The 13304-nt window shown below is 35.7% G+C and overlaps 1 protein-coding gene across 1 annotated transcript in view; it reads left to right on the top strand.

Moving 5' to 3' along the window:
• Positions 1–13304, top strand: part of LOC136985996 (protein gooseberry-like) — a 34501-nt gene that overhangs the window by 5090 nt on the left and 16107 nt on the right. Inside the window, exons 2-3 of the mRNA XM_067283437.1 lie at positions 6766–6938; positions 9970–10294. Of these exons, the coding sequence (XP_067139538.1) occupies positions 6766–6938; positions 9970–10294 (498 nt within the window). The remainder of the gene's footprint in view (positions 1–6765; positions 6939–9969; positions 10295–13304) is intronic.

The following is a 13304-nucleotide window of genomic DNA, read 5'->3' as shown; positions in this document are numbered from 1 at the left end:
TAAATGATGAAGGCCCTTCATGTAAACTCTATTATAAACTCTATGAAGGTTTTTATTATTAAGTAATGAAGACTTCTACTATAAATTCATGAGTAGCATTAGTATAAACCTCATAAAAATTTCTAAGGCTCCTTATAAACCCATGAGAAGCTTTTAATATAAAGTAAAGAAAACCTTTAAATTTATGAGGCTCTTAATCATAAAATCATGAAAGTCTTTACATTAATTCATTGAGATCTTTAATACAAATTAATAAACTTTGAAGGTTCTTTTTTTATAAACTGATGAACCTTTTGTTATAAATTCATGAAGGCCTTTAAACTCATGAAAGCCTTAAGGGCTTTTTATAAACTCATGAAGACTTTGTACACTGTACATGAAGGAGTTTTTATTATAAATTTTAAATATGAAATATTTTATTATTTCAAACTAAATAAGGATAATCTAAGAAGGAAAAATAGGATTTAATTAATCATATATATATATATGAGATCAGGAAGTATGTTGCAATATGTTAAGGCTTTCGGACTTTTTAATTAAATTAAATAGGCCTAAAAAGCCTCTTTACGCTTCTAATTAGATTTACCCCAAATCCTTAATATATTCTGCAAAAAATCAGACAGGAGCAAGGTAAATATTGGGAGATTTAATATAAAATGTCCGACGTTCGGCACAGGGCTTCTCTACTTTCTAATCTTACTCAATTAAAAGCTATCATAAGAGATTCTCAAAGGTATTTAAATGCTTTAAATATGTTTAAAGATTAATTATTGTAAAAAAATCTAAGGATTTTAAAGAATTATCATGCATTAAATTAAATATATAATGTGTAGAGTATGCTTTGTCATTCATGAAGCCTACTTATTTGATGTTTTGAATTATTAATGCTTGTAATTTATAGAAAAATCTATTTATATGTTGAATAATTTTTTGAGATATTTTTTTATATATTTTTACTAGATTTTTCTACAATTCATTAGGTTAACTCTTCACGTCATTCAGAAATCTAAGAAAATACATTAATGCAGAGTAATTTACCTTAAAAAAAAGCTTTAAACTTTAAATTTTTTAGTGTAAAAGCACACACTTTCTGCTTTTGATGCACTTTATTATTATTATTATTATGTGAAGCATAAACATATAATTTTTATGCCCAGAAGAAGTGTAACTTAATTATTGTCATTAACATCCTCTGATAATGATCAATTCATTATATTTCCTATAGGGTATATATCATATAATAATAATAATAATAATAGTAATAATTTAAGCATCAATTTATCAATTTAACTTAAATTTTGTTTAATTTTTTAACTTAAAAATGAATTTTTGAGTGTAAAAAAATTATTCTTAACCCTTCGAAATTAGTTTAAAGGGTTAAAAATAGGAAGATAATCAGGATGAAGGTGTTGGAACAGATTATCTTCCTATTTTTAACTTTAAATTTTCAAAAATTATATATTTTCTTATTAATTTATCATCAATAATAAGCAATTTTAGAACATTTAATACCTAAAAATCATTAATTTAATGATGATTAAGGGAAAATGATGAGGAGTAATTGCGATAATTCCAAGCTACAGCAAGGTTATCATTAAATAACTTAATTTTAGAAAATTATTTAAAGAAATATTGTAAAATTTAAGTATTTATATGTCTCATAAGCCTCTAGGCTTCCTGTTTAAACAGTTTTCAACCATTATTAATGGAGTTTTCATCAGTAAAGAGCTGACATTTATCCTATTCAGATAGCATCTACAGCCTCATTTAAGATGTAACAGCACTGTTTACATAGGAGCATCATCAAATATCTTAATTTTATAAAATAATTCAAAAGAATATTATAAAATTTAATTATCTGTGAGCCTCCTAAACCTCTAGGCTTCTTGTTTGGATAGTTTTGAAGCATTATTATTGGAGAAATTTAACTAAAAGCACCATTTACATAGGAGCAAAATGAAATATCTTAATTTTAGAAAATAATTCATAGGAATATTGTAAAATTTAAGTATTTATGTGCCTCCTAAGCCTCTAGGCTTCCCATTTAAACAGTTTGGAACCGTTATTAATGGCGTTTTCGTCAGTGAAGAGCTGCCATTTATCCTATTCAGATAGCATCTTATCTCCTAGTAGATGAGATAAGATGGAGCGGAACGTTAAAATCGTAGCATGTTCAAATAACTTCAGCAACAAATTGCCTCCAGGCATAATTATCTTGTTGATAGTCTCATAAATTTATTTGTTTAGCTAATAACCAATAAGTGATGATTATTCATGCTGATTTCATGGATAGAGACCATGCAAATCGGTTTGCCAAGTCAAATTTGGAGGAGGTCCATATGCTGTACTTATCCTTCCCTCTCAACTAAGGAACAAGAATTATTCTCTAATGAATTTTCTGAAGTTAAAACTGATATTTTGATAGGATTTATACACACACATGTATATATAAAGATTAAGATTTTATTGCTTAATAAATTGTAGGATTTTAACCTAACTGATTTTAAATCATTCCTCCTTCTAAATCTATGTGCTCTGAGGTTGATTTATGTGTAGATTTTAAATTCTAATCTACTAAATTTAATTATAAATCCAAAAAATATTTTAAAATCCTTTAAAAAAAAAAGAAAAAAACAAGATCTTAATTGAGTTAGCCAGGTTCTATCTACAGCTGTTGCAAGAGGAATTCAGCTTTATCATACCATTTTAATCTGTAAAAATTGAACAAAATTCTTAAATAAATTAAAAAAGATTCCAGTAGAAAGTTATAAAAACAGTAGAAAAGTCTACTAATTAACTAGTAAAATACTTGTTACTAGAGTTAAAAACAGCTGAATGTACTCATTAACTACTGACTACTTGTAGATGGTGTAGCATCCTTAATTTTGGATCCCTTAGTATACTAACAGGAAAAAAATCCTTATAACTCTTATCAGAAAGGTCCCAACAGGTTATTTTTCATTAAAAGTCCTTTAGCGGCATCCATTCTATAACTTCCTACTCATTGAAAAACTTATGAGGACTGATTGATAAGGCATTCCACACATCTCTTACATAACCTTGGCAAATAACTCAAGGCTGTTTTGAATGAGATGAAGACCTCGTCACTTGGCTCATTCGCACTATTATCTTCTAAAACTATCTGCTCCATGTTTTAAATACAGAAAACTCGTTAGAAATTATAAAATGATTAGGAGGCCAACATCACCTCATAACTAATGCCTCATACAAAGTAAATAAGGTATAAAGTGATTATATAATAATTACAGCATTCTACAACCCTTCAAAGTAGTGGCAGGAAAGTAGGGGTTTTTTTTTTAATTTTGGAGGGGGGTAAATATTCCTGAAATTAAGTCTAATTTTTAAGGTTAGGAGGAGGAACACAAGTTTTAAAAAGTCCAGTTTTTAAGCTGAGGAAGGACTTTTCAAGTTTAATTTTTAAACATTAATTCTGCAGGGAGGAGGGAATTATTATTATTATTGTTTTTTTTAAATAAAACATTAAATAAATTTAATTTAATGTGGGTTAAAAGCACGTTATAGAAGGTCTATCGATCAATAAAGAGCATTGTTAAAGCTTCGCCAATGTTAGGTGTTGAAGAAATATAAAAATCGTGACGTAAGTGATCTTTGCTCTTTCCTCTATTGTATTGTTGCAGACGTGGCTTAGCATGTTATTTGGCAGGAAATAATCCAAACAAACTAGTCCTCCATTATGCCTACTTTTTTGTGTAGAGGCATAATTATTAATAACCAATAATTAATCTATTTACAAGTCCAAACTCCATTAAATCTAAATCTAATGGAGTTTACATAGAAAAATAATTGATCCTGCCCCAGTTATTGCGATTTAAAACTTATATAAATATATAAAACCTCGTTATAACGTCTTAAATTATAAAGTAATTTTAGTTAAAAAATCCTTAAATTCCAGCGCTCAAAGGCCGTCAGACTAATCGCTTTATGCCTGATTAATGCCCGTTTTATGTAATTATAATTATTAATATTTAATAATAAATTAATTTTTTAAATTTTAATGCTTATAACATTCATTTTGTCAGTTGTTCGCTCGACTTAAACACGTTGTGGCCCTAAGGTACAACATTTAACAGGCCCTTCCTGTCCATGTAAAATTGTGAGGTTATAAGATAGACACGCATGACTCGAGGCCTTTTTATTCCACTAAAATAACGTTACACGCGAAAAAAAATGCGAGGCCCTAAGCTAACTCGAGGCTACAATCTCTACGGGCCCTTCTCTTCCACCAAAACAATGAAACACGTGAAAATGCGAGGTTCCTAAGATATAGGCCATAGCGCTAGGCCCCAAGTTGTAGGCCCATTCGTAAGGCGAGGCCCTAATCTGTAGACTCATAACTGAAGGCCCGTAGATGCAACCAACTTATCAGACGTGAAAATCCGTCGCTGCCGATACCCCTTTTTCTGTAAGGCGGCGACATAAACCTCACCCCATGGCGAGAGGGGGGGGCGATGTTTACATTTTTCTGGTCGTTAAACATTTTTAAAGCTTCGGAAGTGTCGCAATATCGCAACTGTACAGAGTGGGAGTGACGTATTAGTTGTCGATGATGAGGTGCAGGAGGCCTGAGTAACAACAGAAGTTGTATTTACGACCCTTCGGCAGGATGTCCGAGATGTTGTTTGTAAGCATCTTGACAGTAAAACAAGAGCTCCCACTTTTCTCTCTCTGTCTTTTTTTCGGGGGGGGGGAACTTTACTACTAAACAAAGCTGTACAGTCCAAATAACGATGCCCCCCGGTATAATGCTAAACTTTACGACTTCTTTCCCGTTTTTATGACGTCCTACCAATACCGTACCCCCCTTCCCTCTGTAAAAGTAAAGTATCACTGAATGAAGTTTTACTACTTTAGACAACGTCTACAAGCAATAAAAGCGTTTGAGACAGTAAAGTGTAATGAAGAGGCCATGATTTAACAGTGAGCTTCAGTTAATGCTACTTAGAGCTGCACTTCTTTAACTAAGCCCCCATAAATCACTGTCGAAAATGGGATAAATGTTTTGAGATGGCTTCACCGAACTTACGTGTTTCTCTATTAGTTTCGATGCTTGTTGCTTAATTTTAGTGAAGCCTTCCGTCTCATTTTCACTTAACCGAAGCGGTTTTAGGGTTTCTACAGCTTTATTAATGGTCCTCATAGTTGTTACAGGCTCTAGAAAGTGTGTTTAATAAGATTTTCACCTCTTTAAATTTAATAAAAGCGATTAAACATCATAAACACGAGAAGAAACACTCATCCAGCATCATCTTTCATCTTTTTTATCCGTTGAGTTTGTAGATTCTAACCGATAAAAGGCCCTTAAACTATGAAATATAAGTCTGTAGATGGGTCCTACATCATCCAAAATGTAATATTAGTTAATCAGATCCCGAATTTTCGGCAGTCATGACCACACTAGAATTTAATCTAAGCTTCTGGTTAAGAGAAAGGGCCACCTTATATACTTATGAATTTAAACTCCTATACATTATTAACGCTCTTGATAATATTAAAACAATAAATTAGTATTAAAAATAAGTTTTAATAAGAATTTTTAAGTTTTTATATTTAAAAAATGCGATTAAAACACCGCAAAAACAAGAAAAATCCCTGATCCAGCATCACCTTTCATCATCTTTATCCGATGAGATCGTGGATGCTAACTGATAAAAAGACCTTAAACCATTAAACATAAGCCTGTAGATGGGTCCTACTTTATCCGAAATGTAATATTAATTACCAGGATCTAAATTTTTGGCAGAGGTATCCCCTCCTTGAGAGTTTAAACTTTCTAGAGCCGATTTTCTGGTTAATTTATAAAAATAAGGCCTCCTTTATTGGATCTTTAGATGCACAATGCTCGTATATATTCTAGGAAATCGGGCCCTGGTTCAAAAAATAGATAAATGACTTTTGGATCTTAGTTTTAATTGTTTAACCGGCCCGGAACTATATTGTATAAGTAAGGTATTTGCCAACGTCTTGCGTTATTGTCGTTACGAGTAGAGGCAAAGCATCTAAATTGATGGCAGTCACGTGTTCACTTGTGGTAATTAGGATGCAACACAAACAGGCTCTCAACGACCGGATACTGTCTCACTTGCTAAATATGGTTTAATGAAAGAATCTCTTTGTGGACATACCAGTTAGGCCGAGACACCTACACACTCCGGTTGTGATTCGATAAATGTGCCCTCTAAATCGCTTACAGGCGCAAACAACAATGGCTTTTTAATAAATTTATATTATTTGCGAAATATTCCAGCATTTTCTACCAGTTTTAAGTGAAAATATCTTTTATTTCGATCGCCAAATTCATCCTCCATCTTCGTAGATCGCGCGCGATCAATCGTGCCATATTTTTCCGGGTCGTTTTTTACTCTATATTTTAATTATTTTAAAATATTTTAAAGTTTATAACGGTGAATTTACGTGTTTTCTTTTAATATAATGGTATAAAATTGTCTTAATCGATTAAAATTTTAAATAAATTGAATTTCCCTGAACGTCCTTCAATGCGCTCTCGTAAATCTAACGAGCGAGCTGTGCGGAGAAGTCGACTCAAAGGGGCCACTAATTGCCCGACTTCTTTAACGTTAAGTACTTAATTTACAGTGTTAATTAGACCATAAACGATCCCTCAATTTTAATTGCAGAATTTACTGTTAGATTTCGAAGTTACGCCGTAGATATGGAAGAAAACTCGACATAACGTTTTTTTTTTCTTCTTATTTTTCCTTTCAGGTCAAGGCCGTGTAAATCAATTAGGAGGAGTGTTTATCAACGGCCGGCCCCTTCCCAATCATATTAGGTTGAAAATTGTAGAAATGGCCGCAGCGGGGATCCGTCCATGCGTTATTTCGAGGCAATTGAGAGTGTCGCACGGTTGCGTCTCCAAAATCCTCAACCGCTACCAGGTGAGTACTTTGAGAGGGGGTAAAAACCCTCGTCTCCACCCCCCTCCGCACAATAGCGCGGCTCTGTATTGATTGCACGCATCCCACCTCACGCTTAAATCAATATTCGTGATGTGGGAGGTCCTTCAGGAGGATCAAAGTGCTCGAATGTCTTCGACGTCAATTATAATTAAGGGCGATTGACCTCGTAATACGGTTCCAGTCGGTATTTTTAGTAACCACGTGGTCTGGCGGCGGCGTTAGGACCGCCTTATGCTTTATTTCGAAGCGTGCTTGACAGGCACGTCATACATAATACGGGCCCAGTCGCGAGACACATCAATGGGGTAAGGAACACACTTTTCTTGTAAGCGCGAGCAGTCAAAATGCTAATTGAGCGAGTGTTCTTTTCTTCTTGGGAGAAGTCTTAAGCGTGAACTGCACCCCAATTACCTACTCTTCTTATGTTGCCTAATGAAAGGCACGTGCGGGACAACTCCTGCCAATTAGAAATATTTCTTCTGATTGGTTACCCTCGGGGGGAGAAGAAGATGTCAACGCCCGCGAATTAAAAGACGCTCGGAGAATTAATGAGCTGGGATAGGAAAGGGCTACCTCCCCTAGAAAGACACCCGACCACACACAAAGACAGATCGCAAAAGAAGGCCCGATAATTGAATCGCTTCGTTACAGGCCCTCTGATGTAACAGCGAATCGTTTCGCCTGTTACGGATTGTAACGGGGTATGAATGAGAAGTTTAAACAAACTTTTTTCAATTTATATTTTTCCATTTACATCCGTAACATCATAAGCAATCCCCCCCCGAATGTCTCCTCGTAACGGATCTCGCATATACAGCAATTAATAACCAGTTACGAGCCATTAAGCAGCTGAAGTACCCGCGTATTGCAAACGGTTAAAACTTAAAAATAAGACTGTAGAATATAATTTTAAAGCTGAATCTTAAGATTATTTACAATAAATTATTATAAAATTTCATATTTAGTTGCCTTTAAGGATGATAAGGAGGAAAAACTGGCATAAATAAGCCTTATTGGAGTAGAATGCATGACATTTGACCATTAACAAAAATGGCAGTTCGTGCCTTTAATCAAGCTTCGAGGCCTGTCTTAAGGCTAAAATTTAATCTTCTAGTGCCATATTTTTAAGCGGGTAGCCTTAAAATTCTTATTTGTGCAAATTTTAGGAAGTTGTAGAGGCCTTATCTGACTCGAAATTTGTGGTACCGCGCGGAAGATTTAAATGCTTCAACATAGCTTAAAAGGCTTAAGATCGTTTATCAAGGCTATACGTAATAAAGGCTATTACAATATATAAATTTTACTTATTTGCAAAGAGGAAATTGCTTTCAAATTGGCATAAATGAGCGAAACATTAGCATGACGTTTGCCAAGAAAATCATTATTTTTTAACTAAGCAAAGGCCTAATTTAAGGCTTTGAGAACCTGGTTTATGCTTAAAACTAAGCATTTTTCTTGGTAATTTGTAAGAAATTAGTTTTAAGAATTGAATTTACTCGAAACATTATCTTTCATAGGTTAAAATTGTCATGGAGGGATCTTTCGGAGGTTTAGTATATACCGTCTTACCTCTTCCTCGGAGGATTTCGGAGGCTTTTATCTTAAAATTAGCTTTGTTCTTTTTTTCTTTTTGATAATTTCTAGGCATTTCTAGAATAATTTCCTGGCCAAATTTTCATTTCTACTGGTTACCGTCGAAGTTATTTTTAGCTGAACACATAATTATCCCTTCCGTAAAATAATTCATCCAAAATAAAGGCTATGCCTGTCAAATTTTTTGACTTATGATCGATACAGAGTTACTTCTCTTGTGTTGTTAACACCGTAACACCGACGTAAATCCAAAAGTCAGTCCTCCTGCCAAACGATTTACAATAGAAGGGCACGTCTGCCACTAACACCAGATCCGGTGGTTCCCATCGAAATCCCATATCCCCGCCCTCTGTACAGATCGGCAAGAGGCTCAGCCGATTAATGGCAGCTTTGTGGCCAGCTTGGCCCTTTCATACGAGGGGATTATGTCGGCAGCGTGGGAAATTGCAACCTAAACATCTCCATTTTGAAAACCGCAAATGCTGTCCAGGTGCTTGCTGCTTTGATAAACATTCAAACTCGACTTATGATGATTTCTACAAATAATATATTTTTCTGTTGTGAGGTAAGCCCGTGGCATAAATCCTCACGTGGCATCTGGATAGAGGCATATAACTTTGGAGGGGGCAATGCCGCATTAAAAAATCTTGTGGGTACCTTGCTTTGTAACACGAGTTGACAGGCCTGATGCTGTGTTAAAATAGACTAATTTAAGAAATTTTACATTCTTACGGAAGTTTGAAAGGCGTAAGTTCGACTCCGATGCCTTTCGGACACGAGGAGGACCTTGTTTAGCATTGAAAATAAGAATCTTTCTTTATGCTGGATGGGCCTGGAAGGCGTTCGTTCGGTTCTGAATTCGACATTACAAAACATCTTATATTTGTTTGCGAGGAGTGAGTTTGGTTCCAATTTAGTGTTAGAAACAAGAACTGAATCTTTTTCTTGCTGGATGAGCCTGAAAAACGTTGGTTCGGCTCCGAATTTAGCATTAAAAACAAGTTTTCTTGGTCCTGGAAAAGTTTAAAAGACATCGGAACCGAACCCACATCTTTTACACTCATCCAATATCGTAAAAGGTATGTTCTTCCTCGTTTTTACGTCTTTATCTGTTATATTTTTTGGATTCGATTATAGTTTTATACGTCGGATAGTCTGTCAGTTCGTAAAATTCGAACTTAATATTTACTATTTTAATATATTTGATATTATTTATCACGAAGAAGTTAAAAATTTAAATTTAGGCCCACGAAAACCTATAAAATCGACATCTGTAAAGACTTGAGGACTTCTTACGCAAGAATTTAAAGATATTGATGAATAAATTACACTTTTAGATTTTGTTTTAATAATTTTTAACTATAAAAATGGAGTCTTGGGTTCGATCTGGATGTAATTTCATAAATTTATGTTCCAGGAAACTGGTAGTATACGACCAGGAGTGATAGGAGGGAGCAAACCTCGTGTAGCTACACCAGAAATAGAGAAGAAGATTGAGGACTATAAAAGAGAAAATCCTAGTATTTTCAGTTGGGAAATAAGGGATAAGTTAATCAAAGAAGGATTATGTGATAGGAGCACGGCCCCTTCTGTCAGTTCTATCAGTCGTCTTCTTAGAGGAGGAACTGGGAATGGATTGAGAAGTTATCGAGAGGACGAGAAATTGGACAGTGTAGAAGGTCCCACTAAAGGAGGAGGACACAAACATACAATAGACGGTATCCTGGGAGAGAAAAAGGATGGTAAGTCCTTAAATTATCCTATCAATCTAAACAGACTAACATTCTACTAAGCCATATTCCGGGAGTCGTGGGTTAGGTTCCAGTCCCGAAATAAAGGACACTTTTCGATTTATCTGTGAAAGAAGTGAATCTTTATGAACTAAATTTATGAAAAATTGAAAAATTTCATTCATTTTATGAACTTTTACGACTATCAAAAATGAATATTTACGGACAAAATGGCAGAAACAGCAAACACTAACATCGATGAAACTCAATGGCAACGATGCTGTAGCACTTCAATATCAACTTAAGGTGCAGTTTGACTCAATTCTATGCGGAAATTAAAGGAAAAAAATGTAGCTTGGGCACTTGTTTAAGCGCAGTATATCAAAATAGAGCTGAAATGATGCGGCCCATGGCTTCAGTAGCTCGTACTTTCGCATCATGTTTGAGATTTTTTATCATAATGCCGCGTAAAATACACTTGGCTTCGTAAATATAGGCCTTCACATACACTAGGCCTTCGTAAATACAGGCCTCACATACACTACGCTTTCATAAATTACCATGCAACAGGCTTATATTGCCCCTCCGAATGTTAAATTTTGGCTATTTTTTTGTGAAAATAGCCAAAATCCAGCAACGCATACAAGGAATATTTATAGATTTTAGTATAGGTTATCATATCCATGAAAAAATTCTTCGAACTTATGGGAGGTCTTCTTAGAAAAAAGTAGGACTTTATTCAGGAGCCTTCAGCGAAATTCCATTCGAATGAACAAAACTTAAAACGGCACGCGCACGGGGGATAATCCATATTTATGAACAGCTAGTCACGAAGAAAAGGGCCTAAAAAAGAAATCATTGTAACACAAAGACTCTCCTCATAAAAATCATTTTTCGGACCTCATAACCAGACAGAAGCCGGTCAGTCATTGCTGGCTCGTTTGACTCATGAAGATGGCCATCAAGAGGAGGAGGGTCACGAGGTCTCATCCATTACATACACCGTGTGATGGAAGACCATAGTGGTATGAGGTCAGTGGTTGGAGAAGGGTTAGATTGCTAGGTCCTAGTTGATCCGTCATACTTGTAACCTCAGTTAACGCCCATAACAGCGGCATTTTGGACGTCGAGGCGGGTTTATAACTGATTAATCTTCTCATTTAAGGACCGCCGCGGATGTTACGTGAGTCTTTAAGAAAAATAGGGGGAAATAAAAAAAAAATGAAAATAAAAATAAAATAAGAACGTTTATTGTTGTTTGACAGTGTGCAACGTTTTTCCAATCAGTATTGTAAACGCGTAATCCAGCTGCTATGTCACACGTTCGTGACCGGGCCACTATTATTAATGATTTTAATGCTAGTGTTTTCCTGTCGCCCCAAACATTCATTAGAATCTTTTTAAAAGTGCGTTGATATGGTGGGTGGAGGTAAATAAATGCCCTATGCCAGGTGTTATAGATCTTCCTCGATTGCTATCAATAGGCCTACGGTTTAGTATGGGTATTAAAGTGTGCCACTCGTTGTTTCCTCTGTGTTACGTGCACTAAAAGCTATCCAAACTTATAATTTAGATAGTTAAAGACGTGGGTTCGGTTCTCATACGCGAATACACTTCTTATTTTTAAATCGAGATTTGTTTCGTTAATTAAAACACGAGCGGTTTATTTTGGCTTTTGAAACTGTCGAAAGGGCCTTTTAATTATATAGCGAGTTTAAAAAGTAGGCCTCCACTTTAAGAATACTATTCCATTATTGGGAATAGGTAACACGCGGGTTTTTTCTTCGCCTTCAGCCATAGAGATATTGATGATGATTTCTCTGAAAGGCCTTGGTATTGCACCATAGGCTATGTTACAATGAGTGAAAGCATAGTAATTATTAACCTCGAACACTATATGGTGACGCAGAAATACATTTCACAGCTGCGTTCTTCGTAAATAATTGATGTAACATAGTTTAAACAGTACAGGCTAGCCTATAGGCCTGTCGATAATAATTAAAGAATGTGAGTGGTTTGTTTAAGATTTAAATAAATATATATACTCGTGTTTTCCTTAGGCCTAGAATAATTTAGATAATAGAGAACTTAAATTTCAGGTGTCAGTAGTCAGAGGAGATTAGTAGGGAGTTGAAGAGCTTGGTGATAAACTGGTAAAATGGGAAAGAAAATAGCAAAACACGTTTCCATTTCGGTTAGAATGTCAATGGACACTAATAACACCCCGTGAGTTCGTTTTACCCATCCCCCGTTGGCACTGACCCCTGTAACAACCTATCCCCTTCTCGTAATCCACCCAACCGCCCGAGGATCAGTTATGCCCGATCACGTTACCACCTGGCTTTGGCAAAAACGGGCCAAAAACTGTCCCCAAACACCTGCTGGATGCGTGCGCTCGTACCTGTTCACAACCGAATTCCCACAACCCGAAAGAGGAAAAAAGGACACCCACACAGCAGGTGTCAACCGGCCGGGGAAGTCTATTCAATTAAGGTTGAAGGTCTATCAACATTTATTAGAATCAAGGTGTTGCTAGCTTAAAGGGCCACACAAGTCGGTGTCGGTAATATGCACGAGATCCCTTAAAACAGGACGACCTTTAAGACATAAGATGGACCCAACTCTTGCTGCGTATTGTGGATGGTGTCCCGCCTAGTGCCCTCCTGCATTCAATGGGTGGTTGGGTGACTGTGTGGGTTCTGAACAGATGAAAGGAAGCCGCTCGCTCGAGAGGGCACGTAACACCCCGAGGCTAAAAGTCGCCAAAGACTGCATCTTTTCTAATCTATCGGCTCTAAATGTAATGAGAATTCACACGGCCAGTTACATCTCTCGATTATCTAAAGGTTAGATAATCAGTTAAAGAGTTGGTAAATTGCAATCCGTGGGGTCATCAGACCCTTCCTCTCGATTAGGTTGATTTCGCCCGTGGGCCTACCAACGAAAAATTGCTCCCGACTAAGTAACGATCGAGGTAATGGCGCAGAGAATCGACCCCTTTAAGGGGGGGAATAAATAAAAC

Source organism: Centruroides vittatus, unplaced genomic scaffold (genome assembly GCF_030686945.1).
Source record: "Centruroides vittatus isolate TY-2023 unplaced genomic scaffold, ASM3068694v2 contig_1213, whole genome shotgun sequence".
NCBI lineage: Eukaryota > Metazoa > Arthropoda > Arachnida > Scorpiones > Buthidae > Centruroides > Centruroides vittatus.
The sequence above is the reverse complement of the archived record's forward strand: the minus strand, read 5'-3'. Positions and strand labels throughout refer to the sequence as shown.